The sequence below is a fragment of the Drosophila miranda genome (genome assembly GCF_003369915.1).
Source record: "Drosophila miranda strain MSH22 chromosome Y unlocalized genomic scaffold, D.miranda_PacBio2.1 Contig_Y1_pilon, whole genome shotgun sequence".
In the NCBI taxonomy this organism is placed as follows: domain Eukaryota; kingdom Metazoa; phylum Arthropoda; class Insecta; order Diptera; family Drosophilidae; genus Drosophila; species Drosophila miranda.
Window position 1 is genome coordinate 5,269,345 of NW_022881603.1, and position 25,974 is coordinate 5,295,318.

Below are 25,974 nucleotides of genomic sequence, written 5' to 3' on the forward strand. Positions count from 1 at the left end.
TGATGGTCCTTCGAACCAAATTGACTGAACGATTTCGTCGACGACACAACCTCTTGAGACAATATCTGCTGGGTTCTGTTTCGTGGGTACATGCCGCCACGTAGACCACTCTTGAATCTCAGCCACTCTATTTGAAACGAAAGTCGACAACGACGATGGATGAGACCGGATCCAATGGAGAGTTACCTCTGAATCCGACCAATAAACGACTCGTTCAATGGGCACGTTTAATAGGGGCTTGATTCTGTGACAGAGATCTGCGAGAAGGTGAGCGGCACATAACTCAAGCCTTGGGAGCGTTTTGGTCTTGAGCGGCGCTACTTTGGATTTCGAAGTCAACAATGATATTTTTAAACCTTCTGCAGTTCTGCTACGTATATAGACGCACGCTCCATACGCTCTCATGGAGGCGTCAGCAAAGGCATGTATTTGAACCGGTGACATCGGATCGGAATACACAAACCGAGATATGGATATGTCTTCCAATTGAGATAGTGTATTTTTCAACTTATTCCACGCTGTTTCCAAATGCAGCGGGATCGACTCATCCCAATATAGTTTGTTAAGCCAAAGCTCCTGCAATAGGAACTTGCCTTTTATAACGATAGGACTTAATAAACCAAGGGGGTCAAACAACTTTGATGTCACCGATAGTATGTTCCGTTTTGTCGCTCGGAGACCCATAACTGAATTGTCAATTATGAACTTAAAGGCATCGTCAGTAGGTAACCATGAGATTCCTAACGCCTTTGTCGACTCTGAATCCGAGATTGTTATGGGTTTGGCTGTGCTCTCAGATGCGGTGATCTCGGGTGAGTTTGAAAACCACTTAGTCAACTCAAACCCTGCGGTCTGAAGAACCTGAGACACTTCGGACTTAATTGCCCTTAGCTCCTCTACGCATGCAGCACCAGTCAACAAGTCATCGACGTAAAAGTCGGACCCAATAACGTTAGCAGCTCTAGGGAATGAGAGCTTCGCAGACTCACTCAACCTTTTCAAACACCGGATAGCTAAGAATGGGGCTGGTCCAGTCCCATAGGTTACAGTGTTGAGCTTGTATAATCTCAAGGATTCAGAAGGGTCTCTTCTCCACACTATGAGCTGAAACTGCCGATCCGCTTCGTTCACCATCACTTGGCGATACATCTTTTTAACATCAGCAGTCAGGGCAAACCTGTGCAGACGGAAACGGAGCAGTGTCGAGTATAATTCCTCTTGAATGGTAGGTCCCACCATCAGAATGTCATTTAAGGCCACCTGTGAGGACGTCTTGGACGAAGCATCGAACACGACTCGGAGCTTGGTAGACGTACTTTTGGGCCTCAGAACACACTGATGAGGGATTACCTAGTGTGGAGTAGAAGGAATCGTATTGTCAGTAGGAGACATATGACCTAAGGAGAGGTACTCTTCCATGAATTCCAAGTACATTTTCTTCAACTCAGGGTCACGATGCAATCGTCTTTCAAGCGACAAAAACCGCCGTTTCGCAACCTCAAAGGAGTTGCCTAAACAATTTGGATCTGATTTAAACGGGAGCCTTACTTCGAACCGACCTGATGATAGTACCTGAGTCGTCTTACGATAGTGTTCTTCACATAGCTTGTGCTCAGGTGTGGCAATTTTCTTGGTAGATGGCATTTCTTCCAGTGACCAAAACTTTTTCAAGGTCCTATCGATGGATACTAGCAACTCTTCACTGCAACTCAAACTGTTTGTAATTTGAGGAGCAGAACTCCTGGAAACATATTTTCCCGACACAACCCAACCAAGAAGGGTTTTCTGAAGAGTTGGAAAGTCAGGACCTTGTTTAATTTGACCAACAGCTAATAATTCAAAGAACGATTCTGCTCCAATTAACATATCTATTCTTTGTGGCTTGTAGAAATAAGGGTCTGCCAGTGGTAGGTTCTCTGGGATTCGCCAGTCAGTCACATTCACTGACTGGTCAGGGTGATAACCTGAAATTGATTTCAGGATCCAAAAATCAAAGGAGAACTCACTACCATTTATTCGCGACTTCACCACTGTGTGTATTTTATCCTTTACTTGAGAATTAGATTCACCAATTCCAAGCAAGTTAATACAGGACTCCTCTCTACGGATCTGTAAGCGATTAGCGAGGTCCTCGGTAATAAAATTTGTTTGTGATCCAGAGTCGAGCAGAGCTCTGGCCAGAATGTGTTCACCGCTCTTAGTTCGGACGCTTACGATCGACGTAGCCAGAATTACCCTGTCCAACGCTGTCGCATGCAAAACATGTGACGTGGAAGATTGATTCTGATTTGATGGAGGAGAAGGACTCTCTTGGGGTGGTGGCAACGCGAGACTATTAGCCGACACTGTGTATCGATGCAATAATGTATGATGTGAGCGGCTGCACACTCGACATTTATTGGCTTTGCATTTTACAACAGCGTGGCCTTTTCGCAGATAATTAATGCATAGGGATGCCGACTTAGCAAACTCAAACCTTTGCATCACCGAGAGACGCGAAAATGAAGGGCAATTTGACACTACATGGTCTCCTGAATTGCAGTAGCTACAAGTTTGCTGAGTTCTACTGTTGGTGGAAGTGGAAGAACAAGCAAATGAACTGCGATTATGTTGCTTGCTTGGCATGACTTTGTCTTGCCTTGGCTTGGTCGATTCTTCAGCAGACAGATGCTGGTATCGACGATTCAAGACTTTCTCAAAGTCGGACCAAAGCGGCAACTTCTCATAAGTAAGCTGTTCATCCCACTTTTGTTTCGTCACTGGGTCGACTCTGTTTAAAACGAGATGAATGAGCATTGCATTCGAAATTTTTGTATCATCTCCGATCGACAGTAACGATCCGTAAATCGACGAAACAGTATCGATTAGAGTTCTTAGAGATGATGCAGAATGATGCGACATTCTCGGCAGATTGAACAATGTGGAAATATTATTCGTGAAAATCAAATAATCGTTGTCATATACTCGTTTTAGGCCAGCCATGGCCTTTTCATAATTTGCCTCGGTGACTTGGAACGCCTTTATTGTTCCTAATGCTTCATCAGAGAGGCACGAAATCAAATGATTAAATTTTTCGATCACCGGTATGCTGTTGTCGCTATGGACGAGTCTCTCAAAAAGGCTAATGATATTTTTGAATTCCGAGTGTTTACCATTAAATTTGGGTAATGCCAATTTCGGAAGTCTAGCATGAGTTGGGGCTGAAGAAGACACTGGCTTCTTCTCGCTTGCTGCATCAAAGGCGGCGATAAGCGACATTATCTTTCCTTTGGTGACAATTATCAGCTCTTCCAACTCGGCTGCATATGCATCATCACCTGTTATGTCCTCGATTTGCTCCTGCAAATGGTTAGCCTTTTCAATTGAAGCATTCAAACAATCTAATCTACATTGTAATTCCGGTAATTGCAAAGGAATCGACCCTTGATCTAATCGATCCTCTAAGCGGCGAATGCTTTTTACTCGACTTTTGAGCTTAATCTTTAAGTCTTCAAGAGTGGATTTACTTTTTTCTGCCATAATGTTTGTGTATGAAGATTTTACACAACAAACCACAATTATTTCTATTTATTTATTTATTATTATTATTATTTTTTTTTTTTTTGTTTATATGTTTGAGCGAGAACGATAATCGAAAACGAATTTGAATTGAATGTCGAGGCACGAGGTATCAAGGGTTCGAGGTCGTTGCAAGTGACGGCCGAAAACAATATACCCGTTAGATACAGGGTAGCGCGTCACTTGGCGCACCGTTAAGCTCAAGAGCGGCAACGAAAATTCTCCCAACAAATACAACGCAAGCAGCAGTGGAGAAGCGAAAGCGAAAACGAAATAATGCACCGGTGCTGCTGCTTGTATGTATGTGTGGGTATTTTCTATACGCCGTGGCTTGGGTGAACGAACGAACAAACTTTGTGAGGTTCTAACGACAAGAAAGGTAGAACGAAATAGGGGGGGGAGGGGCGACAGTGATTGCAGTAAACGAAAGATGTATGTATGTACATATAACTGTTGCGTCCAAATAGCGGTTCACATATGTCTGTATGTGTCGATATGTATGTATTTATGTGTTTTTAGTTATATTTATGCAATTACTGTGCCTAGAATTGAAGGCGATGTGCAATGTTTTCAGCACAAGACACCTCAAAGAGAGATCTGAATGTCTTTTGCTCAGCCTTCAATTTTCTGCACAAATACCTCTGATTCCTCTTTTGGATCTTTGAATCCAACTGCTACTTTCCTGTCTTTATCGCAGGGCATCCCTCGGCGGTAGCAGAATTTGCACAAAAATTATTGTTGGCGCGACCGACGCGATGATATTTTACAAATTGATTGCCGATTGCACACACCCACGACGCGGGCAACGAATATGTTTGCATATGTATACTGCAATTTCTTGTGTCACTGTCACTTATTGTTGTTGCCTATAATTCACTTTACAGTCCACCCGGGGGCGCCATGAAAAATTAGAAGAGTTTTTCTAATCAATTACCGAAAACTTTGGGTGGCTGTAATTTAAATTATTTATTTGGCGGGGCGAAAAACTTGATACGCTCGATCTAATTCAAGGTTGGCGAACAACTATATTTTCTTCACAATTCAAATCTCTTACTCTAGCTAACCTACGGTGGCAAAGCGGGGCGAATTCGCCAAGAGCGAGAGAGCGAGCTTTTATTGCGCTCCCGCTTTGCCCTAGCCTAACTTACACTAGACTTCATAATTCAGATCAATAACTAATAATTGTGGCCATGGATGGAAGGTCACGCAACAAATGGAATCTCTGATCGCCTGGAAATTCTGTGTAGCATAGCATGTACATACATATGTACATATGTACTCGTAAACTACGAGTAGGTGCAAAATGGTATCCAAACTCTGTCCGGACAGCACTAAAACAATGTATCAAGATCTTTACGAGTATGCGTTGCAGATCGTATATTGCACGATAATCCCAGACTAGACTATAAAAATAAAACACCTACTCGTACAGGCAAGGCAGCATACTCGTACGGGCACACACATGAACACTCATTCGTACGTTCCGAATCCGTCCATTGCTCGCAAAGATTTATGGCCGCTAAGGCTAAGCACTTTGATAATATAGCCAGCGTTTTGTTTATTTACCACTTTGTGTGTTTGGGCTAAACTGCGAGTAATCACGGATATATTTAGCGATAGGTGTGCAGGAAATCCTTTGGGGCGTCACTCAAGCCCTCATATCGTATATTTACAGCTCTACTGCGGTCCCATCGTCTCCCCAAACGCCCAATGCCAATGGGGGCCAGGCGCAGGACACTCGGCTCGAAGCATGTCCAAGCAAACGCCAGTGGAACGCCGGAGGGAGAAGCCAGCATTTCAACGATTCAAGGATCACTGCCGCCACTTCACGGCCTTCATGTTCAGCAATGTGGGCATCATACTGCTAGTCACCTTCTACACGATTGGCGGCGCCTTCATATTCCAGGCCATCGAAATCTTCGAATACGAGCGACTCAGGTCGGAGAAGCCGAATCGGTTCATCGAGCGCAATGTCAGCGGGGAGTGCCTCACGCGCATCTGAAAGTTGACGGCCGAAAACATTAGTTTCTTCGACCACAAGGCCTACAGGAAACGGTGACATATAGCTAACAACTGAGCAAATCATAAACTAAACTAGACTATTCTACGCTTTTAGTGTCAATGACGTACTTCTGGAGTACCAGCGGGCGATTGTTAAGAAGCAACTGAAGGGGCCCGATGTGGAGCAATGGAGCTTCTCGGGGGCCTTTCTCTATTCGCTGACCGTCATCACAACGATCGGATATGGTAACATAACACCCCACTCCGAGTGGGGTAAGCTGGCGACCATTCTGTATGCGATAATCGGGATGCCTTTGTTCAAGTGGATTTACTCCAAGGTCTGCCTGTGCCGCATATGTCCTGGAGTGGCCAAGCGCCGGATAATACGGGAGAGACGAAAGATGCGACATCTTGCGCGGGCGGTGAGTGAGAGCGTCTCTCATCAAGTGGGATATCATCACACATAATTTCAGCTCCAAATGCACCACATGGAGAGTGGCGGCGGAAGCAGTAGCTACTCCAGCAGCAGCTCTACCACCAACAGCAACAGCAACAGCAGCAGTAGCACCGACTACACGAAGAGCTCTTATCACAGCTCCAGCATCGTGGATGTGGCGTACAGCGGATCCGATTCGGATATTTTTATTTATTTATTTATTTATTTATTAAATTAACAAATTATCTGTTAATAATGGTACTTAGTTACTAAAGGCAGAAAAAGATAAGTTAAAAGTTAGCTAAATTTAAATGATTATAAATATTGCATGCAATTAGTTTAAGAGACAGTTCAGGGGATAGGGTTAGACAGAGGGAGTTATAATTATGGCATAAAACCCTAAAAGGTTCATGATCAGCATAATTAGACCTACATATGGGTAGACGGATAGGCCTAAAAGTACGGGTAGGTCTGGATGGAACGGCCAAGTCAATCTGACCCAAGAGAGTTTGGGAGTCAACAGTCCCAAGAAGGAGCTTGTGCACGAACATTACGCCATTGCATATTCTGCGATGGTGCAACGACGGCAGGTCAATAAGATTTAGCCTAGACCGGTAGGGTGGCAAGATTCTACCCGAGTCCCAGTTAAAGTTCCGAAGGGCAAAAATTAAAAATTGCTTTTGCACGGATTCAATAACAGCCTGCTGCTCTTTATACTGCGGGCTCCACACACAAGAACAATACTCCAATATAGGACGTACTAACGAGATGTACAGTTGTTTCGTAACGTACGGGTCGTCAAACTCCTTGGACCAACGCTTGATGAACGCTAAAACACCCTTAGCTTTATTTACAGTTGCAGCTATATGGGTGTTGAAACACATCTTATGATCAAAAAGGACTCCGAGGTCATTTGAACTCGAAATTCGCTCAAGGACATGATTTCCTAGAACATATGAGACAAAATGAGGAGCGCGACGGTAAAATGTCATAAGTTTGCATTTGGAAAGGTTCAGAAAAAGAAGATTAGTTGAACACCACAATAGTAGTTCACTTAGATCAAGTTGAAGGCGTGTGTGCATATACCAATCAGAGTAAGAAAGACAGATTTTGACATCATCAGCATACATTAGTGTAGTAGAGTATGTTATAACTTGAGGAAGGTCGTTCACAAATAAAATAAACAGAAGCGGGCCCAGATGACTTCCCTGTGGCACACCTGAAGTAACATTAACAGTATTTGACAACACGTTAGAAAACAAAACACGTTGAGTACGGTTAGAGAGATAGGACAAAATCCAATCTAGAAGATTCGTTGGGAACCCTAATAAGGAGAGCTTTTGAATAAGCAGAGCATGGTTCACAGAATCGAATGCCTTGCTGAAGTCCGTAAAAACTACATCCGTCTGCAAACCAATTTGAAAACCACGGTGGATTAGGTTAGAAAACTCAAGAAGGTTAGTCGATGTTGAACGATGTCTGAAAAAACCGTGTTGCGACGGAAATATCAAGCTGCAACAAAGATGTTGCAGTTGCCGGGTGACCAGGAACTCAAGAAGCTTCGGGATGGCGGAAAGCTTTGCGATACCACGATAGTTTTCACTGTTTGATCTTGAACCTTTTTTGTGAAGCGGAATGATGTAGGACTCATTCCAAATTACTGGGAGACAAGACTGTTCCAAGGAGAGGTTGAAGAGAAAGGTCAAGGGCTTGCAAAGGGACTGGGCACAGTGTTTTAAGATGCAACTTGGTACCTTATCTGGACCCGCAGAAAACGATATGTCCATAGATGACAAACCTTCAAGAACAACGCTTTCCTCGAAAAAGGGCAGAAAAATACTGTTAGCTTGAGGTAGCTGGTACGGATACGGAGTGGATGCGTTGTAAATATGAGACGAGTACGTTGTTTGGAAAAAGTTAGCGAATAAATTTGCAATACCAACAGCAGAAGCTTCTGTTTTGTTCTGGTAATGAAGGGACGGAGGAAAAACGTTTGACTTGCGCTTAGAATTAACGAACGAATAGAGAGAGAATATTGAATATTGAGCGAGAGATACGCGGCAGCACGGATGAGATAACTGTCCCTCTGACAGTCTGCATTTTTGTCATGGTCGGGTAAGAGCTGCAGACTTCTTAAAATGCTGCCACACACAGATCCCTTAAACACGCTGCACTCCTTCTCTTTCAGGTACATTCTGTGGGGTGCCTTGCTCTTCGGTCGCTGGGAGGACTGGAACTACTTGGATGGCAGTTACTTTTGCTTAATCTCGCTCAGCAGTATTGGATTTGGTGATTTGGTTCCAGGCGACCGGGTGGTAAGACCATCACGAATACAAATAAGAACCGTCTATGAGCTTTCTCTTGATAGATAACCGCCGATAGGGACAAAGTTGAGGTCAGCTTTATTCTGTGCCGTATATCTATTGCTGGGAATGGCCGTGATTGCCATGTGCTTCAATCTGATGCAGGTAAGTGATCGTATTCTGTCGTTTAATGGATCTTATGATTATTCTTTATGATAGGAGGAGGTCGTACAGAACATACGAGCTATTAAGCGGGGATTCAAAGCCTGCTTCCGTTGTCGCAGCTCTTAGAGGCCTCTGGTCCGGGTCTTGGGTTCCCAATTACAATTACGTTTTATCGTACAAAATTATAATTATTTAAATTTATTATCTTTAGGTAGATTTGTACATATAGTAGGGCTAACTACGACTAAGTAGGACTAAAAAGAATATTTTTCTTCATGAAAGGGACATTTAATACGCTGCTACACCCTAAGACATATTGCAATTGACTTGAAGGGCGAACAGTAAATTTTGAAAACGTAGACAAATCAGCGGCAATAAATCACGTGCGCTTCATCCATTTCATTGGCTTTTTATTTCACCGATCTAAACGCTTTTGTCTTGCCAGCAAAGCCTTCACCTCGTGGTCTAGTTGCAGCTGAGGACTGGCGGACAGCTCTATGTAGTTGGGCACTGTGGAGGAACGCCTATCCATGCAGGCCTCCTGAAACTGTTGGACCAACTCTTCGGCTATGTTCCCTTGGGCGGACGTTGTCAGCAGATCGAAGGCCGTGCTTTTCAGCGCATCAAACTGTTTTTTTTGTCTTGGCAGTGACCAAAGGCAGGTGCCTTTGGATGATTTCCTTTTGGACAACAGGCGAGCTGATAGCATTTTGCAGGTCGTAGGGCTCAATAGTCTTGTGTGTGTCCTCAAGGAAGTTCCGCCTGCGCACTTCTATATGCATGCTCGGATTTGGACCCTTCGTTGCCGTTTCTTGTTTTGCACCGGCGACCATTTCGTCGGCGGCTTGGCTTTGCCGATATTGTCGGTCTTACGACGCGCGTAAGTGCGCTCCGGCGGCTTCACCCGTATTGAGCTTCTCAGAGGTGGGCTTGCGTTCAAATTAGAGTTGGGTGTGCTCGACACTCATCCTCGCGTCTGTGATGCTCAAAACTTCAGGCGGCAGAAGCGGAGGATGGGATTCTAAGCTAGAGTTCGAATAGGACTGGTTCACATGAAGAGATACGTCCTGTATCTCGGATTCGAATGGAATTGCTTGGCAACGCGCTGGCTCTGGTGTCAGCTCAACGGTTTTGTAGGCAGCGCGGATTCGACGAATAGAAAGTGGTTGGAATTGCTTGGCAACGCGCTGGTTCTGGTGTCAGCTCAACGGTTTTGTTGGCAGAAAGTGAAGTTGGAGTGCTCCTTGCCAGAGGTGGTGGTAGTGTAGACGAAATCATCCTCTTCGGTGCTCGCACCGGCGGACTGCTCACAGGTTGAACGGTCGGGTATGTGGTCAAGCTGGACTCACTGCAGCACCGTCTATTCAGCATAATGTTTTGGAGGGTGATCCGGTCTTTGACAATCTGCGGTATGAACAGCTCCGTGTCATAACCCGGGCACTCCACCATCACCACGGCCCTTCCCGACAGCAACTGAATTGTGAATGATAGCTCCGCCCGCGGACTTTTGCTCACCACCGCCGGCAACGACGGATTCGATTTTGGTGGTGCGGGTGCCATTGTAATGAATTAACGTACGCCTTCCGATGGGGATAATTTTTACCAAAATTAATATCAATGTTGTAGCAAACTATTTGTGTGATGGCTGTGTAAAAGAACGATGTAAGCAACTAGAAAGAACAACTAGAATGAAGTAAAACAAACTGTGAACTTACTGGAATGTTTCCGACTGTTTTTGGAAAATTATGAAAAAATAGAGGCTTCGATTGTGCTCGGGGATGGAATTTTTATAATTATTATAGGATTGCAACATCGATAGTTTTTTTTATATGGTTTTATCTCAGAAAAACGTCTGGTGCAGTGCAATACTAGGACTCTATGACTAGTTTGTACTATCCTACTCGTATTTTCTGTTTTAATTAAATTATCACCTATAAATTTGTTATGGGCGGTTTTGGACAGAGCCGATAGGTATCAGGGCTGGAGAAGAAAGAGACAGCGGCATCTATAGTGGATCCTGGGAAGCAGTGGCAGAGTTGCGTAGGAGAAAAGGAAACGGGGCGAGGAGGAAGAAAAGGGAAGAGTTTCCGGTGGAGAATAGTGGAGGCCGCACGTGCCCTGAAAGAAAAAAAGGAAACAAAATCGGTGATCGTTGAGACGACGATCCCACCAAGACATCTGCGGCAGGCATCAACATCAGCAGAAGCGGCGGACATCGGCAGCAGCATCCCGGTACTGGCCAGGCCGGAAAACTGATGCGAGAACCGTCAGCGGAGCACCGGCACCAAGGAACCGTCAGCGGAGCACCGACTGGAGACACGTTTCTGTCCCCACACACCAGCCCCCCCCCCCCCCCCACCCCCCCGGGGAAAGAATCCAGACTTCAAAGCAGAAATACACACACACGATTCACACACACCCACCTTCATCCACCCACATCACACACAACCCACGCATGTATACCCTCATTCATAACACATCACATAACATCACCACATTTCACACATCTACACCCGTCCGAACCACAATTAAACAAAATATCACGATCATACAAAAAACACCACGATTAAACGTAAACATCAGCAAGCATCAGGAAGCAACAACTTCTATCAAAGGGGGCTGCCAATTCGGCCGAAATAGGGTTTAGTTTGTTGTTAGTATTTTTGTGTTAGTATTTGTTTCCTTTATATAAACCTAGATTATTAATTAATAATGTTCAAGTTAAATATGAAAATATAATGGATATAAAAATGAAAATTTGAAAAGAGTCATGAGTGAATAGAAAACGGTAGTTGGGTGGGACGAGAGCGAGAAGAAGAGCGGGACCCTGAATATGAAAAGGGAGCGGATTCAAAAGGTGGCGCTCAAGGAAGAGTGGGACCCTGCTAGGGATAACGAAACCAACTATCCCCGCTGACGAAAGTGCCAACGAGGACAAGTCTGTCCTATAAATTAGATTTGTTTTTTTTGTATGTTTTTTTTTGTTTTTTGTTTTTTGTTTTGTTCAATCCGTCCCCTGGCTTATCGGGTCGGAAACACCCCTGACTTCACCGTGAGCCAGCTGGGAACGATAGGCCAGGGTGGCAAAGAGGCGGATCATAACAAATTAAATATAAATGTAATGAAAACATATCGATAGTTAATGATATCGCACTATCGGCAGTCGATAGTACCACTAACCATACAGTATATAGATGTGCCAGTTCATACAACGAAAGCGTCACACACTGGCTAGCGCGTTCAGTACCCCAGAGTGACGTCATCATGAGAGAGAGAGCGCAGAGAGAACATGTTTGCATTTGTTAGTACACACGCAATATGTTAGGTTAGGTTAAGGCGGTAGCCGGGTAGTACACACGCAATATGTTTCGACAAAAATATGTGATTGTATGCTTTTTCAGATTTTTTGAACTCTCTCAGGTCTGGTTCTGTTTTGCCACCAGCATGTTTTAGTGTATGGGTGCACATGCATTCTCACGTACTTTGCGTGTGTGTGTTTAGTATTGCTGGCCGCTAGAACTGAAATTTGAGTTTGGTTCTTGTTTTGGGTCTTTTGATGGACTGACCTACCGCCACAAAATAGATGAAGAATGGGCAGGGGGTGGGGGTATGGTACACTAGGGCGCGGGAAATGAAATAAAAGCTCTTATTTGTTTGATTTATACCACAAAATATAAAATATTACAATAATAGAATTACACATTTATTTCCTTATTTTAAACAGGTTTATTATAAATTATAAAAATTATGCAAACGCCGTCGGTTCTCGACTTTTTGTTTATTATAACTAAAACAATGATGTATCTACATATATAATATAAGAAAAAATATATATATATACTTAAATAAATATGCATAAATATAAATGGAATTGGTTTTACATATATTTCAAATCAATTGTCAATCGCGCGCTTTCCGACGGGAATATGCAAAGCAAAATTTAGATGCCGGTCGCACCTTGAATACTCTCATGGACAATACCCATAAATTTTCTAATTCAATTATAAAATATCTTATGTACATACATATGTATGTACATAAATATTAAAGTTTATTACATTCGTATAGTTTATTTTGATATATTTAATCGGCATTTCGAGACAAAGTCTCACAAATTCAATTTAAAAAGAAGCATAGTCCAAAAATGTATAATTTTAACGTCAAAAATAGATAAATATGCAGACTGGTTTAAATTTTCCGATCCGTGCTTTGTACACCGAAATCATCTGCTCAATCAGTTTGTATTGATTTTGATTAGAAAAAATTGTAAATGGTTAACAGATAGGATGATAGGGAATCAAAATGCAAAATCATACGAGAAGAAGCTCAAAATTTTGCGGCAGTAGGATTTTTTATTTAATTTTATAAAATGTATGTAAGTTAACGACAAAGTTGCCAAAACACCAGCAACCGACACGAGCCGCTCCAGATCGCCAAAACTGCTGGATCAGCGTCTGGATGATATCCGCCAACGGCGAGGGATGAGCTGCTGTCGTTGCATCGCTGCAACATTCCGTGGTCGCGAACCCACAGTAAGAATTGGGCCTCAAAATATATTGAAAAGTAGTCTTTAATTATTCGTCAAATAAAGAACACGGACTTCGTCCGCAAGAAAACTCAATATAAAATGTATATCTCCGAATTTCGCCCCACCCCCTTCCGCCCCCACAAAGGACGAAAATCTGTTGCATCCACAATATTGCACATTCGAGAAAATGACCATATCTATCAGATTGCTGAATCTGGGTCAGATCGGATCATTTTTGTAGCCAAAAGCAAGAAATCAATTTGCAGAGGCCACGCAGCGCCCGACGGCACGCTCAGACTGATTTTCTGTCTCTCTCGCACGCACTCTTTGTCGTGTCGTTTAATATTAGCGGCGTCTGCCGGAGGAGAGCCATACTGACTAAGTATCGGGTATAAGTGTAGAGTTGCGGTCTCCGCAGCAACTCACAACGTTCCCCCTCGTTTAGTCTGTGTTTGAATTCGGAATCTCTTTTAGTCACGAGTACGAACACAATATGTTTTCGCTGTAAATAATGCAAACATCGATTGCAAATTGGTTTTCATTAAGTATATATGTATATATTTTTTCTTATATTATATATGTAGATACATCATTGTTTTAGTTATAATAAACAAAAAAGTCGAGAACCGACGGCGTTTGCATAATTTTTATAATTTATAATAAACCTGTTTAAAATAAGGAAATAAATGTGTAATTATATTATTGTAATATTTTATATTTTGTGGTATAAATCAAACAAATAACAGCTTTTATTTCATTTCCCGCGCCCTAGTGTACCATACCCCAACCCCCTGCCCATTCTTCATTTATTTTGTGGCGGTAGGTCAGTCCATCAAAAGACCCAAAACAAGAACCAAACTCAAATTTCAGTTCTAGCGGCCAGCAATACTAAACACACACACGCAAAGTACGTGAGAATGCATGTGCACCCATACACTAAAACATGCTGGTGGCAAAACAGAACCAGACCTGAGAGAGTTCAAAAAATCTGAAAAAGCATACAATCACATATTTTTGTCGAAACATATTGCGTGTGTACTAACAAATGCAAACATGTTCTCTCTGCGCTCTCTCTCTCATGATGACGTCACTCTGGGGTACTGAACGCGCTAGCCAGTGTGTGACGCTTTCGTTGTATGAACTGGCACATCTACATATATACTGTATGGTTAGTGATAGTACGAAATTAACAAAATGCACATCTTCAAATGGTGAAAGAGCGAGAGAGCAACAATACTGGAGTGCCAGACAATTTTTACGACCCTGCTACTGCAATCTGTTTATTTTGTTGATGTATAATTCAATAAAGTGACCAACAACAACGAAGAATTGTTTTCAGAGGACAAGGTATGCAAGAATGCCAGCGTGGCAGAAACCCATATAACCTATATTCGTAATCGGGGGGAAAGCCATAAAATAAGCCAAAGAAAGTGGATAACAAAAAAAACACACACACACGCAACACTAGTTGCCCTGATGTTAACTATTACAAATAATTATATATGTAATAAAGCAAAAAAGTTCAACTTGTGCAGTGTTTCCAAATTGTATTCGTTCATGTGACGTCTGGCCAAGGCGAAAATGAAATGTCGATGATTCATGCCGCCGAGTAACAAAACAAAACGCAAAAAAGAGAAGGTGGTAGACGTACCAGACAGACAAACCGAACTATACGTTGCCTGCCTGCCCGAACCACCCCTTCCTCTTGTCTAGCTATCTCTCAATTCCCGCCCGCCCCTGCCCTGTGCCAAAAAAACATTTTTAAATGATTCTCATTTTGAAAACTCCAAAATGCATGAGAACTTCGTTGTTTGACTTATAAGAGTGTGTGTTTGTTTTTGAGTTTATCCGTTTATATTCCTAAAAAGATACTTTACCTTGATTGGCTGTCTGTTTGGAAGGTACAATTTTGAGTACAGCAGCTGTAAAACATCATCATTTTATGGACTTTGGCTACTTTGACACACTGACCTGAAAGGATAAATCCCCAGGAAAGTGCCAATTATGAGGGGAATTGCCGCGCATCTGCCACAAGTGTATTCTTATCGCCGCTCTGGAGCTTAGATTCTTGCACGACACGGCTTTATCGCTTCTGGAAACTCTATTAATTGTGACTTTCTTTGTGTTTCAGTAAGCTCAGTCATTGCACGAATCACAATGTCGGATTCCGGTAACCAATCCTACTGCTCTCAAGTGGGTAACCGCACGTCTTTCTTCACGAGCGCCTACAATGGGATACCAGAGACCCTGATACTGAATACAATTTTCTGGATTCTGCTCATTCTGCTGTTCACAACGCTGCGGCATCAGGCGAGCGACTTTGGCAGCTTGGCGCTGGTGAACAGCAATGGCAGCAAGAAACGCTGGACCGAGATATTCTATTCGCGAGCGACCAGCATGGTTGAGCCCCAGCCAGGCACATCCACGCAGGCGACCCCGCGACCAAGTGTCAACTCCCAAAACAGCGGCGACTCCACTCCCCTGTCGCCAGTGCAACCCGAGCAGGGCCTCTTTGGCTGGATTTGGATCACGTTTAAGCTGAGGAAGGAGACAATCTTGCTGCATACGGGTCCCGATGCAGTGCACTACTTGTCTTTCCAGCAGCATTTGATGGCCGTCATGGCTATCGTGACCCTCATCTCTCTGGCCATAAAATTGCCCGTCAATTTTCTGAACGGACCCAAGGATACGCCGTACGATGTGAATGCCTTTGGCCGGACAACTATGGCCAACCTGTCGCCGGAGTCTCCTTGGCTCTGGGTGCACACAATCATTACCATCCTGTACATTCCGCTGGTGGTTCTCATCATGCGGCGTGCGTCGGGGCGCAATGCGTTCAAAAAGGCCGCAACGAGGACAATCTTGATATCGAACATCTCGTCCAGCGATCGCAACAAGACAGTTGTGCGGAACTACATGCAGGAGCTGTTTCCGATTACAACATCAGCAACAATCCATTACAAGCAAAAGCACTTCCCGCAACACACACATGGTACCCAGCATATGTACAATGTTGTGAAGAGATCTATGTGACTTGTACAATTGATTCCTTCATTCTTTTTCTATCTTACGACAAATATTAGAGCTGTTTCGACTCGCTCACTCCGCCGGGGCGCTACTTACTGAGGAAAACAGTGGAAACAGCGAGTGCATGGAACCAAAATTTCACATTCTAATAGATAAGTCCGTTCACTAAGAAATTACAAGAATCTCCGTTTCATTTGAAGCACAGCTACCCTTCTTTCATTCATTCAGTAGTTGCCAGCTTAATTATTACTATTTATATGAATATTTTCTCTTGATTAATCCGCACGCATATTCACACGCATGAATTCACTACGCAATGCGAAATGGAATGGAATCTCTGATCGCCTGGAAATTCTGTGTAGCATAGCGTGTACATACATATGTACATATGTACTCGTAAACTACGAGTAGGTGCAAAATGGTATCCAAACTCTGTCCGGACAGCACTAAAACAATGTATCAAGATCTTTACGAGTATGCGTTGCAGATCGTATATTGCACGATAATCCCAGACTAGACTATAAAAATAAAACACCTACTCGTACAGGCAAGGCAGCATACTCGTACGGGCACACACATGAACACTCATTCGTACGTTCCGAATCCGTCCATTGCTCGCAAAGATTTATGGCCGCTAAGGCTAAGCACTTCGATAATATAGCCAGCGTTTTGTTTATTTACCACTTTGTGTGTTTGGGCTAAACTGCGAGTAATCACGGATATATGTATTTAGCGATAGGTGTGCAGGAAATCCTTTGGGGCGTCACTCAAGCCCTCATATCGTATATTTACAGCTCTACTGCGGTCCCATCGTCTCCCCAAACGCCCAATGCCAATGGGGGCCAGGCGCAGGACACTCGGCTCGAAGCATGTCCAAGCAAACGCCAGTGGAACGCCGGAAGGAGAAGCCAGCATTTAAACGATTCAAGGATCACTGCCGCCACTTCACGGCCTTCATGTTCAGCAATGTGGGCATCATACTGCTAGTCACCTTCTACACGATTGGCGGCGCCTTCATATTCCAGGCCATCGAAATCTTCGAATACGAGCGACTCAGGTCGGAGAAGCCGAATCGGTTCATCGAGCGCAATGTCAGCGGGGAGTGCCTCACGCGCATCTGGGAGTTGACGGCCGAAAACATTAGTTTCTTCGACCACAAGGCCTACAGGAAACGGTGACATATAGCTAACAACTGAGCAAATCATAAACTAAACTAGACTATTCTACGCTTTTAGTGTCAATGACGTACTTCTGGAGTACCAGCGGGCGATTATTAAGAAGCAACTGAAGGGACCCGATGTGGAGCAATGGAGCTTCTCGGGGGCCTTTCTCTATTCGCTGACCGTCATCACAACGATCGGATATGGTAACATAACACCCCACTCCGAGTGGGGTAAGCTGGCGACCATTCTGTATGCGATAATCGGGATGCCTTTGTTCCTGCTCTACCTCTCAAACATTGGCGATGTGCTGGCCAAGTCCTTCAAGTGGATTTACTACAAGGTCTGCCTGTGCCGCATATGTCCTGGAGTGGCCAAGCGCCGGATAATACGGGAGAGACGAAAGATGCGACATCTTGCGCGGGCGGTGAGTGAGAGCGTCTCTCATCAAGTGGGATATCATCACACATATAATTTCAGCTCCAAATGCACCACATGGAGAGTGGCGGCGGAAGCAGTAGCTACTCCAGCAGCAGCTCTACCACCAACAGCAACAGCAACAGCAGCAGTAGCACCGACTACACGAAGAGCTCTTATCACAGCTCCAGCATCGTGGATGTGGCGTACAGCGGATCCGATTCGGATATTGAGCGAGAGATACGCGGCAGCACGGATGAGATAACTGTCCCTCTGACAGTCTGCATTTTTGTCATGGTCGGCCACACACAGATCCCTTAAACACGCTGCACTCCTTCTCTTTCAGGTACATTCTGTGGGGTACCTTGCTCTTCGGTCGCTGGGAGGACTGGAACTACTTGGATGCCAGTTACTTTTGCTTAATCTCGCTAAGCAGTATTGGATTTGGTGATTTGGTGCAAGGCGACCGGGTGGTAAGATCATCACGAATACAAATAAGAACCGTCTATGAGCTTTCTCTTGATATAACCGCCGATAGGGACAAAGTTGAGGTCAGCTTTATTCTGTGCCGTATATCTATTGCTGGGAATGGCCGTGATTGCCATGTGCTTCAATCTGATGCAGGTAAGTGATCGTATTCTGTCGTTTAATGGATCTAATGATTATTCTTTATGATAGGAGGAGGTCGTACACAACATACGAGCTATTAAGCGGGGATTCAAAGCCTGCTTCCGTTGTCGCAGCTCTTAGAGGCCTCTGGTCCGGGTCTTGGGTTCCCAATTACAATTACGTTTTATCATACAAAATTATAATTATTTAAATGTATTATCTTTAGGTAGATTTGTACATATAGTAGGGCTAACTACGACTAAGTAGGACTAAAAAGAATAACTTTCTACATGAAAGGGACATTTAATACGCTGCTACACCCTAAGACATATTGCAATTGACTTGAAGGGCGAACAGTAAATTTTGAAAACGTAGACAAATCAGCGGCAATAAATCACGTGCGCTTCATCCATTTCATTGGCTTTTTATTTCACCGATCTAAACGCTTTTGTCTTGCCAGCAAAGCCTTCACCTCGTGGTCTAGTTGCAGCTGAGGGCTGGCGGACAGCTCTATGTAGTTGGGCACTGTGGAGGAACGCCTATCCATGCAGGCCTCCTGAAACTGTTGGACCAACTCTTCGGCTATGTTCCCTTGGGCGGACGTTGTCAGCAGATCGAAGGCCGTGCCTTTCAGCGGATCAAACTGTTTTTTTGTCTTGGCAGTGACCTGCCTTTGGATGATTTCCTTTTGGACAACAGGCGAGCTGATAGCATTTTGCAGGTCGTAGGGCTCAATAGTCTTGTGTGTGTCCTCAAGGAAGTTCCGCCTGCGCACTTCTATATGCATGCTCGGATTTGGACCCTTCGTTGCAGATAGTGGTTGCCGTTTCTTGTTTTGCACCGGCGACCATTTCGTCGGCGGCTTGGCTTTGCCGATATTGTCGGTAAGTGCGCTCCGGCGGCTTCACCCGTATTGAGCTTCTCAGAGGTGGGCTTGCGTTCAAATTAGAGTTGGGTGTGCTCGACACACTCATCCTCGCGTCTGTGATGCTCAAAACTTCAGGCGGCAGAAGCGGAGGATGGGATTCTAAGCTGGAGTTCGAATAGGACTGGTTCACATGAAGAGATACGTCCTGTATCTCGGATTCGAATGGAATTGCTTGGCAACGCGCTGGCTCTGGTGTCAGCTCAACGGTTTTGTCGGCAGCGCGGATTCGACGAATAGAAAGTGAAGTTGGAATTGCTTGGCAACGCGCTGGTTCTGGTGTCAGCTCAACGGTTTTTTTGGCAGAAAGTGAAGTTGGAGTGCTCCTTGCCAGAGGTGGTGGTAGTGTAGACGAAATCATCCTCTTCGGTGCTCGCACCGGCGGACTGCTCACAGGTTGAACGGTCGGGTATGTGGTCAAGCTGGACTCACTGCAGCACCGTCTATTCAGCATAATGTTTTGGAGGGTGATCCGGGCTTTGACAATCTGCGGTATGAACAGCTCCGTGTCATACCCCGGGCACTCCACCATCACCACGGCCCTTCCCGACAGCAACTGAATTGTGAATGATAGCTCCGCCCGCGGACTTTTGCTCACCACCGCCGGCAACGACGGATTCGATTTTGGTGGTGCGGGTGCCATTGTAATGAATTAACGTACGCCTTCCGATGAGGATAATTTTTACCAAAATTAATATCAATGTTGAAGCAAACTATTTGTGTGATGGCTGTGTAAAAGAACGATGTAAGCAACTAGAAAGAACAACTAGAATGAAGTTTCCGACTGTTTTTGAAAAATTATGAAAAAAGAGAGGCTTCGATTGTGCTCGGGGATGGAATTTTTATAATTATTATAGGGTTGCAACATCGATAGTTTTTTTTATATGGTTTTATCTCAGAAAAACGTCTGGTGCAGTGCAATACTAGGACTCTATGACTAGTTTGTACTATCCTACTCGTATTTTCTGTTTTAATTAAATTATCACCTATAAATTTGTTATGGGCGGTTTTGGACAGAGCCGATAGGTATCAGGGCTGGAGAAGAAAGAGACAGCGGCATCTATAGTGGATCCTGGGATGCAGTGGCAGAGTTGCGTAGGAGAAAAGGAAACGGGGCGAGGAGGAAGAAAAGGGAAGAGTTCCCGGTGGAGAATAGTGGAGGCCGCACGTGCCCTGAAAGAAAAAAAGGAAACAAACTCGGTGATCGTTGAGACGACGATCCCACCAAGACATCTGCGGCAGGCATCAACATCAGCAGAAGCGGCGGACATCGGCAGCAGCATCCCGGGACGGGCCAGGCCGGAAAACTGATGCGAGAACCGTCAGCGGAGCACCGGCACCAAGGAACCGTCAGCGGAGCACCGACTGGAGACACGTTTCTGTCCCCACACACCAGTGTTTTTGTGTTAGTATTTGTTTCCTTTATATAAACCTAGATTATTAATTAATAATGTTCAAGTTAAATATGAAAATATAATGGATATAAAAATGAAAATTTGAAAAGAGTCATGAGTGAATAGAAAACGGTAGTTGGGTGGGACGAGAGCGAGAAGAAGAGAGGGACCCTGAATATGAAAAGGGAGCGGATTCAAAAGGTGGCGCTCAAGGAAGAGTGGGACCCTGCTAGGGATAACGAAACCAACTATCCCCGCTGACGAAAGTGCCAACGAGGACAAGTCTGTCCTATAAATTAGATTTGTTTTTTTTGTATGTTTTTTTTTGTTTTTTGTTTTTTGTTTTGTTCAATCCGTCCCCTGGCTTATCGGGCCGGAAACACCCCTGACTTCGCCGTGAGCTAGCTGGGAACGATAGGCCAGGGTGGCAAAGAGGCGGATCATAGCAATTTAAATATAAATGTAATGAAAACATATCGATAGTTAATGATATCGCACTATCGGCAGTCGATAGTACCACTAACCATACAGTATATAGATGTGCCAGTTCATACAACGAAAGCGTCACACACTGGCTAGCGCGTTCAGTACCCCAGAGTGACGTCATCATGAGAGAGAGAGCGCAGAGAGAACATGTTTGCATTTGTTAGTACACACGCAATATGTTTCGACAAAAATATGTGATTGTATGCTTTTTCAGATTTTTTGAACTCTCTCAGGTCTGGTTCTGTTTTGCCACCAGCATGTTTTAGTGTATGGGTGCACATGCATTCTCACGTACTTTGCGTGTGTGTGTTTAGTATTGCTGGCCGCTAGAACTGAAATTTGAGTTTGGTTCTTGTTTTGGGTCTTTTGATGGACTGACCTACCGCCACAAAATAAATGAAGAATGGGCAGGGGGATGGGGTATGGTACACTAGGGCGCGGGAAATGAAATAAAAGCTGTTATTTGTTTGATTTATACCACAAAATATAAAATATTACAATAATATAATTACACATTTATTTCCTTATTTTAAACAGGTTTATTATAAATTATAAAAATTATGCAAACGCCGTCGGTTCTCGACTTTTTTGTTTATTATAACTAAAACAATGATGTATCTACATATATAATATAAGAAAAAATATATACATATATACTTAATGAAAACCAATTTGCAATCGATGTTTGCATTATTTACAGCGAAAACATATTGTGTTCGTACTCGTGACTAAAAGAGATTCCGAATTCAAACACAGACTAAACGAGGGGGAACGTTGTGAGTTGCTGCGGAGACCGCAACTCTACATTTATACCCGATGGCTTAGTCAGTATGGCTCTCCTCCGGCAGACGCCGCTAATATTAAACGACACGACAAAGAGTGCGTGCGAGAGAGACAGAAAATCAGTCTGAGCGTGCCGTCGGGCGCTGCGTGGCCACTGCAAATTGATTTGTAGGTATTGTTTGGAAGGTACAATTTTGAGTACAGCAGCTGTAAAACATCATCATTTTATGGACTTTGGCTACTTTGACACACTGACCTGAAAGGATAAATCCCCAGGAAAGTGCCAATTATGAGGGGAATTGCCGCGCATCTGCCACAAGTGTATTCTTATCGCCGCTCTGGAGCTTAGATTCTTGCACGACACGGCTTTATCGCTTCTGGAAACTCTATTAATTGTGACTTTCTTTGTGTTTCAGTAAGCTCAGTCATTGCACGAATCACAATGTCGGATTCCGGTAACCAATCCTACTGCTCTCAAGTGGGTAACCGCACGTCTTTCTTCACGAGCGCCTACAATGGGATACCAGAGACCCTGATACTGAATACAATTTTCTGGATTCTGCTCATTCTGCTGTTCACAACGCTGCGGCATCAGGCGAGCGACTTTGGCCGCTTGGCGCTGGTGAACAGCAATGGCAGCAAGAAACGCTGGACCGAGATATTCTATTCGCGAGCGACCAGCATGGTTGAGCCCCAGCCAGGCACATCCACGCAGGCGACCCCGCGACCAAGTGTCAACTCCCAAAACAGCGGCGACTCCACTCCCCTGTCGCCAGTGCAACCCGAGCAGGGCCTCTTTGGCTGGATTTGGATCACGTTTAAGCTGAGGAAGGAGACAATCTTGCTGCATACGGGTCCCGATGCAGTGCACTACTTGTCTTTCCAGCAGCAGTTGATGGCCGTCATGGCTATCGTGACCCTCATCTCTCTGGCCATAAAATTGCCCGTCAATTTTCTGAACGGACCCAAGGATACGCCGTACGATATGAATGCCTTTGGCCGGACAACTATGGCCAACCTGTCGCCGGAGTCTCCTTGGCTCTGGGTGCACACAATCATTACCATCCTGTACATTCCGCTGGTGGTTCTCATCATGCGGCGTGCGTCGGGGCGCAATGCGTTCAAAAAGGCCGCAACGAGGACAATCTTGATATCGAACATCTCGTCCAGCGATCGCAACAAGACAGTTGTGCGGAACTACATGCAGGAGCTGTTTCCGATTACAACATCAGCAACAATCCATTACGAGCAAAAGCACTTCCCGCAACACACACATGGTACCCAGCATATGTACAATGTTGTGAAGACTCTATGTGACTTGTACAATTTATTCCTTCATTCTTTTTCTATCTAACGAAAAATATTAGAGCTGTTTCAACTCGCTCACTCCGCCGGGGCGCTACTTACTGAGGAAAACAGTGGAAACAGCGAGTGCATGGAACCAAAATTTCACATTCTAATAGATAAGTCCGTTCACTAAGAAATTACAAGAATCTCCGTTTCATTTGAAGCACAGCTACCCTTCTTTCATTCATTCAGTAGTTGCCAGCTTAATTATTACTATTTATATGAATATTTTCTCTTGATTAATCCGCACGCATATTCACACGCATGAATTCACTACGCAATGCGGAATGGAATGGAATCTCTGATCGCCTGGAAATTCTGTGTAGCATAGCATGTACATACATATGTACATATGTACTCGTAAACTACGAGTAGGTGCAAAATGGTATCCAAACTCTGTCCGGACAGCACTAAAACAATGTATCAAGATCTTTACGAGTATGCGTTGCAGATCGTATATTGCACGATAATCCCAGACTAGACTATAAAAATAAAACACCTACTCGTACAGGCAAGGCAGCATACTCGTACGGGCACACACATGAACACTCATTCGTACGTTCCGAATCCGTCCATTGCTCGCAAAGATTTATGGCCGCTAAGGCTAAGCACTTCGATAATATAGCCAGCGTTTTGTTTATTTACCACTTTGTGTGTTTGGGCTAAACTGCGAGTAATCACGGATATATGTATTTAGCGATAGGTGTGCAGGAAATCCTTTGGGGCGTCACTCAAGCCCTCATATCGTATATTTACAGCTCTACTGCGGTCCCATCGTCTCCCCAAACGCCCAATGCCAATGGGGGCCAGGCGCAGGACACTCGGCTCGAAGCCTGGCCAAGCAAACGCCAGTGGAACGCCGGAAGGAGAAGCCAGAATTTCAACGATTCAAGGATCACTGCCGCCACTTCACGGCCTTCATGTTCAGCAATGTGGGCATCATACTGCTAGTCACCTTCTACACGATTGGCGGCGCCTTTATATTCCAGGCCATCGAAATCTTCGAATACGAGCGACTCAGGTCGGAGAAGCCGAATCGGTTCATCGAGCGCAATGTCAGCGGGGAGTGTTTCTTCGACCACAAGGCCTACAGGAAACGGTGACATATAGCTAACAACTGAGCAAATCATAAACTTAACTAGACTATTCTTCGCTTTTAGTGTCAATGACGTACTTCTGGAGTACCAGCGGGCGATTGTTAAGAAGCAACTGAAGGGACCCGATGTGGAGCAATGGAGCTTCTCGGGGCCTTTCTCTATTCGCTGACCGTCATCACAACGATCGGATATGGTAACATAACACCCCACTCCGAGTGGGGTAAGCTGGCGACCATTCTGTATGCGATAATCGGGATGCCTTTGTTCCTGCTCTACCTCTCAAACATTGGCGATGTGCTGGCCAAGTCCTTCAAGTGGATTTACTACAAGGTCTGCCTGTGCCGCATATGTCCTGGAGTGGCCAAGCGCCGGATAATACGGGAGAGACGAAAGATGCGACATCTTGCGCGGGCGGTGAGTGAGAGCGTCTCTCATCAAGTGGGATATCATCACACATATAATTTCAGCTCCAAATGCACCACATGGAGAGTGGCGGCGGAAGCAGTAGCTACTCCAGCAGCAGCTCTACCACCAACAGCAACAGCAACAGCAGCAGTAGCACCGACTACACGAAGAGCTCTTATCACAGCTCCAGCATCGTGGATGTGGCGTAAAGCGGATCCGATTCGGATATTGAGCGAGAGATACGCGGCAGCACGGATGAGATAACTGTCCCTCTGACAGTCTGCATTTTTGTCATGGTCGGCCACACACAGGTCCCTTAAACACGCTGCACTCCTTCTCTTTCAGGTACATTCTGTGGGGTACCTTGCTCTTCGGTCGCTGGGAGGACTGGAACTACTTGGATGGCAGTTACTTTTGCTTAATCTCGCTAAGCAGTATTGGATTTGGTGATTTGGTGCAAGGCGACCGGGTGGTAAGATCATCACGAATACAAATAAGAACCGTCTATGAGCTTTCTCTTGATATAACCGCCGATAGGGACAAAGTTGAGGTCAGCTTTATTCTGTGCCGTATATCTATTGCTGGGAATGACCGTGATTGCCATGTGCTTCAATCTGATGCAGGTAAGTGATCGTATTCTGTCGTTTAATGGATCTAATGATTATTCTTTATGATAGGAGGAGGTCGTACACAACATACGAGCTATTAAGCGGGGATTCAAAGCCTGCTTCCGTTGTCGCAGCTCTTAGAGGCCTCTGGTCCGGGTCTTGGGTTCCCAATTACAATTACGTTTTATCGTACAAAATTATAATTATTTAAATGTATTATCTTTAGGTAGATTTGTACATATAGTATGGCTAACTACGACTAAGTAGGACTAAAAAGAATAACTTTCTTCATGAAAGGGACATTTAATACGCTGCTATACCCTAAGACATATTGCAATTGACTTGAAGGGCGAACAGTAAATTTTGAAAACGTAGACAAATCAGCGGCAATAAATCACGTGCGCTTCATCCATTTCATTGGCTTTTTATTTCACCGATCTAAACGCTTTTGTCTTGCCAGCAAAGCCTTCACCTCGTGGTCTAGTTGCAGCTGAGGGCTGGCGGACAGCTCTATGTAGTTGGGCACTGTGGAGGAACGCCTATCCATGCAGGCCTCCTGAAACTGTTGGACCAACTCTTCGGCTATGTTCCCTTGGGCGGACGTTGTCAGCAGATCGAAGGCCGTGCCTTTCAGCGCATCAAACTGTTTTTTTGTCTTGGCAAATTGACCTGCCTTTGGATGATTTCCTTTTGGACAACAGGCGAGCTGATAGCATTTTGCAGGT

The 25,974-nt window shown here is 44.5% G+C and overlaps 4 protein-coding genes and 2 pseudogenes across 8 annotated transcripts in view; 4 read left to right on the forward strand and 2 right to left on the reverse strand.

Annotated features, from left to right (window-relative positions):
• LOC117190495 overlaps positions 1-25,974 on the reverse strand; it is a 54,194-nt gene that overhangs the window by 11,492 nt on the left and 16,728 nt on the right. For 3 of the 4 annotated variants that reach the window (XM_033395561.1, XM_033395563.1, XM_033395565.1), the window contains one exon: positions 8,646-9,259. In XM_033395561.1, the coding sequence (XP_033251452.1) occupies positions 9,087-9,259 (173 nt within the window). In that variant the 3' untranslated portion in view covers positions 8,646-9,086. Of the gene's footprint in view, positions 1-8,645; positions 9,260-25,974 lie in introns of those variants that run through there. The other variant, XM_033395562.1, reaches the window with a different exon arrangement.
• LOC117190502 lies at positions 4,654-8,860 on the forward strand (annotated as a pseudogene).
• LOC117190499 lies at positions 9,266-10,385 on the reverse strand. Its single transcript, XM_033395569.1, has 2 exons — positions 10,179-10,385; positions 9,266-10,108 (listed from the first exon to the last, which is right to left on the reverse strand). The coding sequence occupies exon 2, from the start codon at positions 10,021-10,023 to the stop codon at positions 9,586-9,588; it is 438 nt and encodes a 145-aa protein (XP_033251460.1). The 5' UTR covers positions 10,024-10,108; positions 10,179-10,385; the 3' UTR covers positions 9,266-9,585.
• LOC117190497 (CSC1-like protein 1) lies at positions 14,144-16,222 on the forward strand. Its single transcript, XM_033395567.1, has 3 exons — positions 14,144-14,338; positions 15,123-15,983; positions 16,075-16,222. The coding sequence occupies exons 2-3, from the start codon at positions 15,149-15,151 to the stop codon at positions 16,185-16,187; spliced, it is 948 nt and encodes a 315-aa protein (XP_033251458.1). The 5' UTR covers positions 14,144-14,338; positions 15,123-15,148; the 3' UTR covers positions 16,188-16,222.
• Positions 16,328-18,616, forward strand: LOC117190504 (annotated as a pseudogene).
• Positions 22,046-25,661, forward strand: LOC117190491 (CSC1-like protein 1). 2 transcript variants are annotated; one of them, XR_004473707.1, is made up of 5 exons: positions 24,146-24,238; positions 24,300-24,650; positions 24,704-25,113; positions 25,179-25,264; positions 25,319-25,661. XR_004473707.1 is itself a non-coding variant. In XM_033395557.1 (4 exons), the coding sequence occupies exons 2-4, from the start codon at positions 22,235-22,237 to the stop codon at positions 24,306-24,308; spliced, it is 1,185 nt and encodes a 394-aa protein (XP_033251448.1). In that variant the 5' UTR covers positions 22,046-22,068; positions 22,209-22,234; the 3' UTR covers positions 24,309-24,391. The 2 variants fall into 2 exon arrangements, 1 of the variants encoding a protein (XP_033251448.1); XM_033395557.1 differs by lacking the exons at positions 24,704-25,113; positions 25,179-25,264; positions 25,319-25,661 and adding exons at positions 22,046-22,068; positions 22,209-23,069 and having other exon boundaries at positions 23,898-24,238; positions 24,300-24,391.

What these genes read in the sequence shown, in the direction of transcription:
- LOC117190499 (XM_033395569.1), bottom strand. Translation starts at nt 10,023, where the DNA reads ATGGCACCCGCACCACCAAAATCGAATCCGTCGTTGCCGGCGGTGGTG.
- LOC117190497 (XM_033395567.1), top strand. Translation starts at nt 15,149, where the DNA reads ATGTCGGATTCCGGTAACCAATCCTACTGCTCTCAAGTGGGTAACCGC. An exon ending in CTTCCCGCAACACACACATG is followed by an intron (nt 15,984 to 16,074) that starts GTACCCAGCATA and finishes GACAAATATTAG; the next exon opens with AGCTGTTTCGACTCGCTCAC.
- LOC117190491 (XM_033395557.1), top strand. Translation starts at nt 22,235, where the DNA reads ATGTCGGATTCCGGTAACCAATCCTACTGCTCTCAAGTGGGTAACCGC. An exon ending in CTTCCCGCAACACACACATG is followed by an intron (nt 23,070 to 23,897) that starts GTACCCAGCATA and finishes GTATATTTACAG; the next exon opens with CTCTACTGCGGTCCCATCGT.